General features: G+C 49.7%; 1 protein-coding gene across 1 annotated transcript in view; it reads right to left on the bottom strand.

Moving 5' to 3' along the window:
* Window positions 1–49: 49 nt before the first annotated feature.
* LOC124511733 (cytochrome P450 2B11-like) overlaps window positions 50–13638 on the bottom strand; it is a 48771-nt gene continuing 35182 nt past the window's right edge. The window contains exons 3-10 of the mRNA XM_047079101.1: window positions 12313–12475; window positions 12017–12166; window positions 10215–10375; window positions 8052–8228; window positions 7616–7757; window positions 5702–5889; window positions 5361–5502; window positions 50–995 (exon numbers count right to left, since the gene is read on the bottom strand). Coding sequence (XP_046935057.1) covers window positions 805–995; window positions 5361–5502; window positions 5702–5889; window positions 7616–7757; window positions 8052–8228; window positions 10215–10375; window positions 12017–12166; window positions 12313–12475 — 1314 coding nt within the window. The 3' untranslated portion in view covers window positions 50–804. The remainder of the gene's footprint in view (window positions 996–5360; window positions 5503–5701; window positions 5890–7615; window positions 7758–8051; window positions 8229–10214; window positions 10376–12016; window positions 12167–12312; window positions 12476–13638) is intronic.

Genomic DNA, 13638 nt, shown 5'->3' with positions numbered 1-13638 from the left:
TGGCATGGATCACCATCTTCCCAGGGGATGTCAGGTTTTGGATGTTTGTTTCAGTCTCAGGGGATTTGAAGGGGAATACCAGGGAATCCAAGGCACCAGGGGAGAATCGTGCAGCTGAAGGGGCCGAGGAGGCCCTTGCATAGAGGGACGGAAGTAGGGAAATTCAGCAAGAATGGGGATGGCAGTGTACAAGCAATGGTCTACAATGTGGATGAACCCCAAAATATTATGCCAAGTGAAAGAAGCCGGACACAAAAGAGCACGTATTGTATGATTCCATTTGCATGAAACACACGGAATAGGCAAATACATAAAGACCAAAAGCAGATTGGTGGTTGCCAGGAGCTGACGGGAAGGGGGAATGGGGAGTGACTGCTAGAGGATTCCAGGGAGGTCACGTATGTACAGATCATGGAGCGCAAACAGTTGCTAAATGGAGACTGTGGTTGTTCTGAGGAAGGGAGAAGCCCCTGGGGGAAGCCGTGGCCTGGGAGGCACAAATGCAAAGAGCATCTGAGTCAAGTCTCCCGTCTTAGCCCCCAGCTTCTATATATACACCACACTGGGAACTCTGTTAACAAAGGAAAGGAAAACACTTCCATGAGTCTATGCAAGAGCTGCAGAGTGATGGTCTGAGATGAGGCTGCAGAAAGGACTCTCCCACAGAGGCAGCAACCAAGGAGGGGGGAGACACTGGCTTGTGGTGGGTCTCTCAGCAGCAGGAAGACCCAGGGCCAGTCAAGGAACTGGCTTCTGCAGAGGTGGGAATACTTCCTGATCCTGGGATCCTTTGAGGCCCTTCTCTCAGTCCCCTCTGTGGGACCGAAAGCTGATCTGGTATACTGGGGGCACTCTTCCTATGCCACTCTCCTGGGGTGTGAGGTCGATGTCCTCGGGGGCCACAGGGCTGGCCACAGAGAAGTTCTGGAGGATGGTGGTGAAGAAGAGGAATAATTCCATGTGGGCGATGCCTTCACCAAGACAAATGCGCTTCCCTGTGAACACAGAAGGTCACCAGTGTGGGCACAGAGCCGATGCACATCCCTTGCCCGGTCACATCCCAAAGCCCAGACTTCTGTGTCCATCAACAACAGATTTGTATGGGACTGGCCTTCAACCTGCAATCCAGGGTGGTGTTTTAGGGGGGTCCCAAGCCCTCTGAAACCAGGGGCTAACGTTTGGGTGGAGGTGCCTTGCACGTTTTTCCAGGAGAGTTTGTAGCTTCTGTGAGATTTCCAGAGGCTTCAGTGGCCACTTGGAGAATAAACACCCACTTCAGGTTAGATGTGTGTGTGTGTGTGTGTGTGTGTGTGTGTGTGTCTGCCTCCACATGTGCAGGTGTGTGCACATTTCTGACAACATTTTTAATGTCCTTCATCTCTAATATGAGGAGGATGGTACTTATTTCAAAGGACTATTATGAAGGTAAAGAAATTAACATTTGTAAAAATTCTCAGACAAGGACCTGGCCTGTACTAAGGATACTATAGGAGTAGTTATTGTTTGTGTATGTTTCTGGGTGTGTGCAGTGAGGAGTGTGTGTGGGAGTGTGTGGGGGGTGGGGAGTGTATGCTTGTGGTAGGGTGTGTATCTGGTAGGGGGGGTGAGTGTGTCTGGTAGGGAATGTATATGTGGTGGGCAGTTTGTGTGGTAGGGGTGTGGGGTGTGTGTAGGGGGAGTCAGGGGGAGTGTGTGGAGCGTGTGTGGGGAGAATGTGGAGGGGAATGTGTGGAGAGTGTTTGGAGGTAGGTGTGGGCTGGGAACAGGTGTGTGTGGGGAGTATGTGTGGGGAGTGTGGGGAGTGTGGGGGGGTGAGGGTGTGGGGAGGGGTGGGGGTGGAGAGTGTGTTGGGGGGAGTGGGTAAGGAGGAAAGGGAGGGGCAGGAGGTGTGTGTGGGAGGAGTGTGTGGAGGGAATGTAGAGGCGAGTTGTGTGGGGAATATGTGGGGAGAGTATGGAGGGGAGTTGTGTGGGGAGTGTGTGGGGTGAGAGCTGGGCAGGGGTGTGGGGAGGGGTGGGGGCAGAGAGTGTGTTGGCCCGGAGTGGGTAGGGGGGAATGGGAGGGGAATATGGGGGGGAGAGTGTGGGGGGAGTACGGGGGGCAGTGTGAAGAGTTGTGTGGGGAATGTGGAGGGCAATTGTGTGGGGAGTGGGGGAGGGCAGAGGTGTGAGGAGGGTTGGGGTGGGGAGTGTGTTGGGGGGAATGTGTAAGGAGGAAAGGGAGGGGTGGGAGCTGTGTGTGGGGGTGTGTGGGAGGAGCGCGTGGTGGGAATGCAGAGGGGAGTTGTATGGGGAGTGTATGTGGGGGTATGAGAGGTAGTGTGAAGAGGAGTTGTGTGGGGAGTGTGGAGGGCAATTGTGTGGGGAGTGTGGGGGAGTGGGGGTGTGGGGAGGGGTGGGGGTGGGCAATGTGTTGGGGGGAGTGGGTAATGAGGAAAGGGAGGGATAGGAGGTATGTGTGGGGCTGTGTGGGAGGAGTGTGTGGAGGGAATGTAGAGGGGAGTTGTATGGGGAACATGTGGGGAGAGTATGGAGGGGAGTGTGGAGGGGAGTTCTGTGGGGAGTGTATGTGGGGGGAGAGTGTGAGGAGGATTGGGGGCCAGGGAGCACATGGAGGCAGTGTGTGCGGTTGGGAGCATATGGGTGTATCTGGCACTGTGTGTATTTTTCTATATCTGGGTTGTCATTTTATCTCAGTCCGAGAGCCATGGGCTTCAAAAGTTTGGGGGAAAAACCAAACTACACTTAAAATTGTGAATGGGGCGGGGCACCTGGGTGGCTCAGTTGGTTAAGTGTCTGACTCTTGATTTGGGCTCCCAGGTCTTGATCTCTGCGGGAATAGTACGGAGCCTGCTTTGGATTTTCTCTCTCCCTCTCTCTCGGCCCCTACCCTGCTCAGGAGCCCATGCTCACGTGCTATTAAAATAAATAAATAAATAAAAAGAATTGTGAACGGGTCTGCTTCCTTGGATTCCCAGAGGTGTGAGAGCCTCCAGTAGGTTATGAAGCATGGGCTTGAAGAGAAATAACACAAAGGGAGTAGGAACCCCAGGAAGAGGCACCGAAAGCCTCCTTTACCTCAGTGGCTCTTTCTTTTTTAATGTTTACTTATTTTTTAAAAAAAAAATTTTTTTTAACGTTTATTTATTTGTGAGACAGAGAGAGACAGAGCATGAACGGGGGAGGGTCAGAGAGAGGGAGACACAGAATTTGAAACAGGCTCTGGGCTCTGAGCAGTCAGCACAGAGCCCGACGCGGGGCTCGAACTCATGGACAGTGAGATCGTGACCCGAGCCGAAGTCAGATGCTCAACCAAATGAGCCACCCAGGCACCCCTGTTTACTTATTTTTGAGAGAGCTCTCTCAAATACACAGAGTGGGAGCAGAGGGGTGAGGCAGAGAGAGAGGGAGACAGAATCTGAAGCAGGCTCTCGGCTCTGAGCACAGAGCCTGACACAGGGCTCGAACTCACAAAGGATGAATCATGACCTAAGCTAAAGCCCCACACCTAACTGACTGAGCCACCCAGGCACCCCACCTCAATGGCTCTTGATCTGCAAGCTGGCCACCATGGCAAGGCCATTCAGATATTTCCTAGACCGGTCAAGGTGTCAGACATTATGCCTATGTGGACATCTCTGGGGGAAATGTCTGTATCTTTTCGGCACATCAGAAGTTAGGTAACAGGGACTTAGAGATACTCAGAGCAGGGCTCTAGACTAGTTCTCCTGTGACTGGTTCTGTGACCCAGTTCTTTCCAGAACAGCCTGACTCCTACTGTCTCCCTCCCATCCTCTCTTCCAATCCCAATCCCTGGGACTGTCCACTGGGACACCCTTCACTATCCCGTTGGCTCTAACATCTTTTTGGCTTGGTTTGTCGTTCTTTCCACTCATGGCAATCTTGCATCAGTCTTTTGCTCTGATTGACCTCCCATCAGACATTGCTCCTCTGTCTCCTTCCTCTTTTGCCCACTTTCTTCAATCTTAAGCTCCCTGTCTCTGTCCATTTGGATCTGACTCCATCTGAAACTCTCTCCCTCCCCCTCTCTCTCTGTCTCCTATTCTCTCTTGTTTTCCCTTCCTCACTGTATTGTCTCATTGTGCACTCAGTCTCTGTCACTTGTCCCCTGTCACTATCTCTCTCTGTGTCTGTCTTTGTCCTCTCCATTTTTCTCACTCACTCTTTCTTTGTCTCTCTCTCTCTCCTTCCCTCTCTACATCTCTGCCTCTCTCTCTCACCTTAGAACAGGACTAGTGCATGGGATCATGGGCCCCACCCCACCATCCCACAAGTCTCCCAACTCTCACTTAAGATGAAATGAGGGAAGCCATAGCACTGGGCAGAGCCAGGGGATCTGGGCCACTGGGGTCACTGATGGAACTCAAGACTAGGGCCTTGGTTCGGGGGTCCTCCTTTCTCCCAAAGGATGAGGATTCTGGCCATTGGGGTTTTCTCAAGACGGGGCCACATGGTGGAGAACGGGGAAAGAGACAGGTCAGAGCATGTCAAGACCCACTCCGGGCTCCCAGTACCAGCAAGATAAACCCAAACTCCCCCCAGCTTCCAAGGCCCTCCAGCTGAGATCTTCACCCTTCTCCCCTTTTAGAATCCACACTCCAGGCTCCCTGGGTTTGTCTCCTTTTTCAAATACGCCATCCTGTCTCCACCTTCAGGCTTTGACTTGCTGTTCCCTCTGCCTGGAACACTCTTCCTAGTGGCTGATTGATACTCACCCCTGAGGTCTTAGCTTAGAAGCCAGTGCTTCGAGGAAAGCTTTTCTTCACCGAACCACCAAGAGTAGTCAGTATTTCCTCTTTGTGTTCCCAAAGTCCCTTTCAGAGCATTTATCACAGTTATGATTAATGATAATCATCATCATCACATCCATGAGCACCGACTTTGTGCCAAGCAGTTCTAAGCACATTGCAAGCATTAATTAAGTTTAATTAGGTACTATTTTGTGGTCAAATGATAAATGCCCATCTCCCCTGCTGGGCTGTAAATTTCCCAGGGCAGGGACTGTGTCTCTATGTGACTTGCCCAGTGCGTCATCTTCAGCCCCCAATAGAGCAATGAGTTCAGAGTAGTGCTCACCAGCTATTTTATACCAACGTGTACCTCTATACCAAGGCGTAGAGAGGTTAAAATACTTTCCCAAGGTCCAGCTTACCAAGATGAGGCTTTCGGATGTGGTCTTCTTAAGCCCTGTCTAGGGCTGCAGGAAGATGAAGTGGGTTAAAGGTAAAGCAACTGGCATATAGTAGCTGCTCAATGAACCAAGATCTCTCCTGGACTGTCTCAAAGAGAGAGTGGCCTTTCACTCTGGTGTCTGGGAAAGGGAGTGGAGGCCTGGCTTACCCATGGAGAAGGGGATAAAAGCGTCATTCTTCTTCAGTGCCCCATTGGCATCCAGAAAGTGGTCAGGGTTGAAGGCATCTGGTTTTTCAAAGTAATGTGGGTCATTGAGAGCAGAGTGCAGGAGGGGATGTACTTCAGTGCCCTGAGGGAGAGTCACAAGGTCAACAGATACTGCCATTCCTTTCCTCAGCCCACCCTTAAAAACAAAACAAAACCAAACAAACAGACAAACAAAAAACCAAGAGGGCCCTAGTGATAAAACCAAAAACAGGTCAAGTGCAGAGATTAAGAGAACCCAGGATGCCCACACAGGAAAAATGTGGGAGCCCAGCTGGCCTCACCTTGGGCATGAAGTACCCTCTGAAGTGAGTGTCTTTGGTGACCATGTGCGGCGCGCCAATAGGGAAGAGGTCACTGAATCTCTGAATCTCATGGATGACTGCATCAGTGTATGGCATTTTGGCTCGGTCATCAAGGGATGGAAGGCGGTGTGGGCCAATCACCTGGTCAATCTCCTTGTGGACTCTCTCTGAACAGAAGAGTGGGACCAGGGAACCTCCTTTTATTTTATTTTTTCCAATATATGAAATTTATTGTCAAATTGGTTTCCATACAACACCCAGTGCTCATCCCAAAAGGTGCCCTCCTCAGTAACCATCACCCACCCTCCCTGCCCTCCCACCCCCCATCAACCCTCAGTTTGAGGGAACCTCATTTTAAAGAGACATTTCAGCAGGGACACTGCTTTGTGTGGGCTAATGAGCCAGGAACAACCTGTAATAAAGGGTTAGGTCATCGACACCCCTCAGAGCAACAAGCCTGGAAGAGGGGGAGGTGGGGGGGGCGGTGGGAAGCAAGAATTCTCACCCTTTCAAATCTATTGAATCTTATGAATTATCTTCCCACAGGCACAGGTAAACACACACACACACACACTCACATGCATGTGTGCGTGCACACATGCACACACCACAATTTTGCACAGAATTGCACATAAGAACTCAAGGCTATAAACCTGTCAAAATTCTCCCTCTAAAAAGACTGGAGAGGAGCCTGGGTGGCTCAGTCAATTAAGCAGTTAAATGTCTGACCTCAGCTCAGGTCCTGATCTCAAGGTTCATGACTTTGAGCCCCACATCGGTCATTACAGAACCTGCTTTGGATTTTTTGTCCCCTCGGTCTCAGCTCCTCCCCCATTCACCCCCTCCCTCTCTCCCTCTCTCAAAAATAAATAAACATTGAAATTTTTAAAAACAAAAAGAGTAGAAAATGACCTAATATTTATTGTGTGTGTATTATAGATGAGACACTGTGCTAGGTGTCAGGAATATAACCATGAAATAGATCAATAGATTAACCCACAAACACCTGGATAAATGAGTACATAAGCCAGTCGACTTATGAATGGAAAGAGTGATGAATGGAAGAACATTAGTGAATGGATGTATGTGTTTGTTTATCAATCAATATATGAATTATTGGGTCATTAATTAATAAATGGCCCACAGACAAATAAGTGAACCTGATTAACCAGTAAATCAATTGCATTAATGAATGGATGGCTAGATCTATAGAGCAATAAATAAATAAATAAATTAGTGAAATAACAGGTATCAAAAAGTGATGAAATAGGTATAAAAATAGGTAAAATAAAATAGGTATAAGAAAGGAACAAATAGATGGAGGGACTGAATGACAGATAAATAATCAGTGATGAATCAACTGAATTAAATGCATAATAAATGGATGAAGGGTGGATTGAAAGACCGATGGAAGAATTAAGGAATGAAATCTAGTTCATAGGGCGATGGATGCATGCATGGACAAACGAGCCAATGAATCAATGACAAGTACTTCATTCATTAATCCCTGTTTCAAAAGATCAACAATTGAATCAATTAATCCAAATAAATAATGGAAGCCTAGGTCCTTGAATCAATCATAGGTGAAAGAATCTGAGTATAAGGTAATCAATACAGGTACCAAATAAAAGGATATACAAATGGATGGATGGGTGGGCAGAGAGAGGAGTCTGCCTTTACATGATGGGAGAACACACCGACGGATTGTTCATCCATCCACAGGCGGGGCTGCCTTAGTTAGGGGCTCATTCAAAACCTGCAGCCCTCCTGGTATATACAGGAGGTGAACACTTCCTCCCTCATTCAGGAAGTATCCCAGCTGCACTTTTGCAGCTCCCAAAGGGGTGAGAAGCCCCCGCCCCGTGCCTCGATCGGTTGTCCCCGCCCACCCACCTGTGACGTGAGGGTACTTGAGCATGAGCTGGAAACCATAGCGGAGCGTGCTGCTGGTGGTCTCCGTGCCGGCGAAGAAGAGGGAGAGCACCGTGCAGATGAGGTTCCGATGGTGGAATTCGCTGTTGGGGTCGGACTTCTCCTGAATCCGAGCGGTAGGGGGCGTGTCAGGGGAGCGGGAGCTTTGCTGCACGCTGTTGCCTGGGGGCGCCCTCCCCTGCTGCTGGGTCTCACACCACCTGTCTCTCTCTCCCTCTCTCCTCCCAACTTTCCCCTTTTTTCCTCTTCCCCTCAGTTGGTTCCTGAGTCTCTCCTCCCTTTCCCAATCTCCCTCCCCTCTTCCCCACTCCCTTCCCCCTTTCCCCACCCTTCTTCTCTTCGCTGCCATCTTTTCCTCCCTCCCTGCCCCCTCCTGTTCCCCTCCCCCAACCCCCACTTTGTCCATGCGGATCAGGTAGGCATCGATGAAGTCCCGGGGGGTGCTGGGGTCCAGGGTTTCACGGTGCTTCTCCACAGCGTCCTCAATGAAGGCTATGATTTCCTGCATGTTTTTGTAGATTTGCTTGTGTGTACCTGGAAAGTACTTCAAGAAGTTGTAGAAAAGCTCGAACACCTGCAGCAGAGAAGGGGCTGTGAGGTCCTCCCGAGGTGGAACCAGTGAGTCACAGGGGAGGGGAATGCTCCTGGGGCCTGGGTAGGGCAGAATCTCATCTTGCTCTGCCTCTCTGTTTCTGTCTCTGCCTCTCACTCACTGATTCTTTTTTTTTTTTTAATTTTTTTTTCAACGTTTATTTATTTTTGGGACAGAGAGAGACAGAGCATGAACGGGGGAGGGGCAGAGAGAGAGGGAGACACAGATTCGGAAACAGGCTCCAGGCTCCGAGCCATCAGCCCGGAGCCTGACGCGGGGCTCGAACTCACGGACCGCGAGATCGTGACCTGGCTGAAGTCGGACGCTTAACCGACTGCGCCACCGAGGCGCCCCTCTCACTCACTGATTCTAAGTCTGTTATTCTCCCAGTTTTCTCCTTCTGTCTCTTCCTCCTTCATCCTCCAGTCCTGTTTTGGTTGCTGCCACACCTCTCTCCTTGGGGCCTCTCCTTACCCATGTGTGTCTCTTCTCACTTGTCTCTCTGCAGCTACTTTTTTCTTTTAAATCATCTCTACACCCAGTGTGGAGCTCGAACTCACGACCCTGAGATCAGGAGTTGCCTGGTCTACTGACTGAGTCAGCCAGGGGGTTGGCTCTCTGTGCTTCTATTGCCTACTTCGCCCAGTGGATCTGTTTGGCTCGGACCTCTCTGACTCTTTCCACCCCTCACATCTCCTTTGCTGCACCAAACATTGATAACGTGATGCATACACAAGATGAGCCTACTGCCTGCTTAAGACTATTTATTTTGGAACATATTTCTACTGGATTGTCTAGGATTAATGTAATACCTAACTGTTGCAAATAATTGCAAAAAAAAAAAAGGTGGAAACAGAGAGTGCAATGTAAAATTCTTTGTTAATTAAAAAAATTTTTTTTAAGTTTCTTTATTTCTGAGAGACACAGAGAGAGAGAGCATGCCAGCATGACTGGGGAGGAGCAGAGAGAGGGAGACACAGAATCCAAAGCAGGCTCCAGACTCCGAGCTGTCAGCACAGAGCCCGATGTGGGGCTCGAACACTTGAACTGCCTGAGCCAAAGTTGGACACTTAACCAATGGAGCCACCCAGGCACCCCAATCTTTCTTAATTTTTAGCGATAACCATTGATAACTCTCTAGTCAATCTCGTTCTAGATTTTTCTCTCTCTGTGGTTCTCTGTGGGAAGAGAAAAGTGAAATCACCTGCTGCACCTGTTGCAAATATTCACTCTGGGCCCCATCCCAGCTTTTTGGATCAGACTGTCTAGCAGGAGGTCATGGGAGTTTGTGACTAACCATTTGGAACAGTCCTACACACAAATCTGACATACACTCCTGGGTACGAACCATAATGAGGCATACTGTTCTGCAGTTTAATTTTTTAAACTTAATGTATAATCGTGGTATTTCCAGATTCGTTGAGAAAGAGAAACCACGCTATTTTGTTTTAAAAGAGGAGCATATTACTTTATAATCTGGGAGATATTTTTAAAAAGACCAAAAGTGGGCGGGGAAATGGGGAAAATGAAGAAATGTGGTCCCTTATTTTCACGTATCCTTGAATTTCTTCAGTTGAGGAGATTTGCCAAAGACAGAGGTGAAGATTTGCAGGAATCAGGAACAGAAGAATAGAGAGCCTGACAGTCTGAGTCCTATTCTCTCCCTCTGTCTCCGCCACTCTGCCTCTCAGAGTCTCTGATCTCTGCTCCTCGTCATCACTTTCACCCTGTCCTTCTCTCTCCTCTTCCAAACCCTCATGTCTTGGTCTCTCTTGCTGACTCTCTGACTCTCCATCCCTGTCTCCCGTCCCTCCCGCCCTCTACTGCTCAGTGTCCCTGTCCCTCCCTGCTGTCTGTGCCCCCCTTCCAGCCCAAAGCTGCATTTCTGGGACACCAAAGCAGATCACCCCTTTCCCTGTGCCCTAGATATCCACCTCACACACCAGCCTCCCACACCAGCTCCCTGACCTGGCTGGAGAAGGAGCTGAGGAGCGTGAAGGTCTGGTAGAACAAGTCCAGCAACCGCAGGAACTTGGGATCTTTGTAGCTAAAGCGTGTTCCAAAGACAATGGAGCAGATGATGTTGGCAGTCATGGAGTGGAAAAGGAAGGTGGGGTTCTGGAAGGCTCCTAGGAGGAGGAGGCACAGGTCATGGGACACGGACTCAAACAAAGGCCTTGGGAGCACTTGACCACTGCCCCATCTCCATGTGACTGCCCTCCCTCGCTCAGTGATGACAAAGAAGCAGGAACAGGAACTGCTAACATTCACCAGCCCAGATGATGGGCCAGCCAGGTCCTGTTCTAAGCACTTCATGTATTATTTTACTAAATTCCCACCACAACCCTGGGGGGAAAGTGCCGTTCTGTTATTGTCTCCAGGGTAGTCGGGCTATGGAGGCTGTGTGGTGGGTCCCTCTCAGGCCTCAGCTCTGACCCTGGGGGCAGGTAGTTAAGTGCCAGGGGCAGATGGGTGCAGGGCAGGTGTTCAGTCAATCACATGTGCAAGTTTAAAAGCTCTGCTCTCCCTGTCCCTTGTCTGTCATCCCCTCCCTTCATCTCTTCTCTCCACCTCCAGGGCTCTTTGGTCTCCAGGGAATCGTTCTGCACTTGACAGTTGATGTCTGTATACATCCTGACCTCCCTGGATGAGAGGGGGGCATGGACTGTGCACCCACCCGGAAGTGTCATGGCATCAGCCTCTCTCTGTGGGTCTCACCTGTCCGTCTTCTCTTGCTCCCCTGCACACCCTTTCCTGAGCTTGTCTGTCAGTCTCATTTTCTCTACCTTGGTTTCTCTCTGCCTTGGTTTCTTTTTGCTTCTCCCAGTCTCTTCCAGTCTCTCTCGTTGTCTTCATCTCTCCATCTGTGTCTCTTTTCCGTTCCCTATCTCTCTCCATCTGAGTCGCTCTTTTTCCATCTGAGTCTGTCTTCATGGTCTGCTGCCCCTAGTCCTCTATTGCTCCCTATGTCTCTGCCTCTGCCTCTCCCTCCCAGCCTGTACATTTACCTCTCGAAATCTCTTATGGAAGGACCCTGTCATCTTTATGTCTCATAAACACCCTTATATGGAGAATCCAAAAGTAAGTAGAAGTGCTTCTCTCTCTTTTTTTAAGTCTATTTATTTATTTTGAGAGAGAAAGAGAGAGAATGAGTGGGGGAGAGGCAAAGAGAGAGGGGGAAAGAGAGAGAATCTGTGCTGTCAGCGCAGAGACGGACGCAGGGCTTGAACTCACAAACCGTAAGATCATGACCTGAGCCGAAATCAAGAGTCAGACGCTTACCGGCTGAGCCACCCAGGCCCCCCTCAGAAGTGCTTCTTTGCTAGCCCATCCCAGCTGCCTGAGGGCAGGACGCCCCAGCTGCCCTCCTTGCTCACTGACAGCTTGTCAATAGTTCACCAAGAAGAATGAAAACCCACTTTGGCATTTTCAAAGTGTCTATCGTTTTCCCCTTTCTCTCTTTGCCTGCTTTTATGTAAGTCTTATTTTTGCCCTTGCAGATACAAGTCATCCATGGGTTGGTTTCCCTGAACCCAAGTAAATAGCATGCTAACGCGTAACCCAGTTTATGTCCTTGAGTGACTCTCGACACTATACACCCCATATCTCTTCTGGCTCCCTGTGTTCCACTCCTACCCATCTCTGTCTGTCCCTCTGCTGGATGGTCTCTCAGGGTCGTCCTCTATCTCTGCCTCTCTTTCTCTGCCCACGGATACACCTCAGTCTTTCTGTTGCCACGCACCCTGCATACCCATTCTCCGGGGACTCACCCTGGGTTTTCCGCAGTTCCTCTACCACACACTGACACTCCTCCTGAATCCGCTCCTCTATGCTCCGCTTCCCCATCCCGAAGTTCTTCATGGTGGCCAGAGAGAATCGCCGAAGGAGCTTCCAGCGTTCCCCGTTGGCAAAGATCACACCTGCAGGTGGAGGGAAGGCATGGATTCCCAAGAGGGTTGGAAGGACACTCTGGGCCCCTCTGCGCCTCTTATCCCCCCTTCCCAGACTCACCCTCCCCAATTTCCATCTTCCATCATTCCCCTCCAGGTGCCTTTGAGGTCCTTACCATAGCCTTGAAAGATTTGTTCTACAGTAGACACTCTCCCCCGGCCAGAGAAGGCCTCAGCTTGGTCCACCAGGGCCTCCCTTATGGCCTCTATCCCACACAGCATGACCACAGGCCTTGGCCCCAGGTACACCGTGAAGACATCCCCGTATTTCTCTCGGAGCTGTGAAGCATATCCACGCCCAAGGTACTGTTAGCCAATGTGCACCCATGTGGCCATCCCAGTTGTTAAACCATAAAAACACTCATGTATAGATTGGCAATTAGCTACTGAGTACCCCAAGACCCTCCACCCCAGGGTGCCTTCCCCTTCCCAGGACCCGGCAACTAAAGGATTAAACCATGACCCAGACAGAGTCTGCATGGTTGGTGCCCTAAGCAGTACAGATGGTTAAATATCTCTTACTTCTGCCTATACCCTTGAGTCGAACCAGATCTCCCCAGCATTGAAACTGAAGGGTCATCCTTCCTGTGACCCAACGTCAACCTGCTTTCTTTCTCCTGACAATTTCCCCAGAGAACTACCCTAAACCGCTTGGCAGATATGAAGAGAAAATGATGGCTTTGGGGATGATCGTGACATAACATCAACACAGGCATTTGCAAAACTGCTTCATGGTATTTACTGAAGCTAAACACATGCATATTCAATGACTCATTAACTTCACTCCCAGATGCACGCCCAACCAAAATGTGTACGTGGGTTCACCAAAATACCAACAAGCTGATTCGCTGAAGATTTTTTAAAAACTTTTGTTTATGTATTTTTGAGAGAGAGACAGAGTGTGAAGAGGGGAGGAGCAGAGAGAGAAGGAGACACAGAATCCAAAACAGGCTCCAGGCTCTGAGCGGTCAGCACAGAGCCCGATGCGGGTTTGAACCCACAAACCGCGAGATCATGACCTGAGCCAAAGTCGGAAGCCTAACAGACTGAGCCACCCAGGCGCCCATTGAAGTTTTTCAAATAAAATTCTCAGCAACACTGATAGAGAATAAATATATGGCGATATAGTCATGCCATGGAATAACTGTGCAGCAATGAAAAAGAACCCACGCTACAGCCAAGACTTGAATGAAACTCACAGGCGTAGTGTTGAGCCAAATCAACCAGACACAAAAGTGTCCATATGTCTAACTCTATTTCTATGAAGTCAAGTTAGTGAGAGGGTGGTGACTGGAAGGGGACTGGAGGGTGGCTTCTGGGGACAGGACGTGTCGTTACTTACCTATATGTCAATTACATGAGTATGTCCGCTTGAGAGAATTCATTGAGCTGAATGTTTACGACTTGTGCACTTTTAGGGGTCATGTTAAGCCTCACTAAAA

The sequence above is a fragment of the Lynx rufus genome, unplaced genomic scaffold (assembly GCF_022079265.1).
Source record: "Lynx rufus isolate CCGP_SWC_20201006 ecotype Redwood Valley unplaced genomic scaffold, mLynRuf1.p SCAF_16, whole genome shotgun sequence".
Taxonomy (NCBI): domain Eukaryota; kingdom Metazoa; phylum Chordata; class Mammalia; order Carnivora; family Felidae; genus Lynx; species Lynx rufus.
This window is presented reverse-complemented; position numbering and strand designations above follow the sequence as displayed.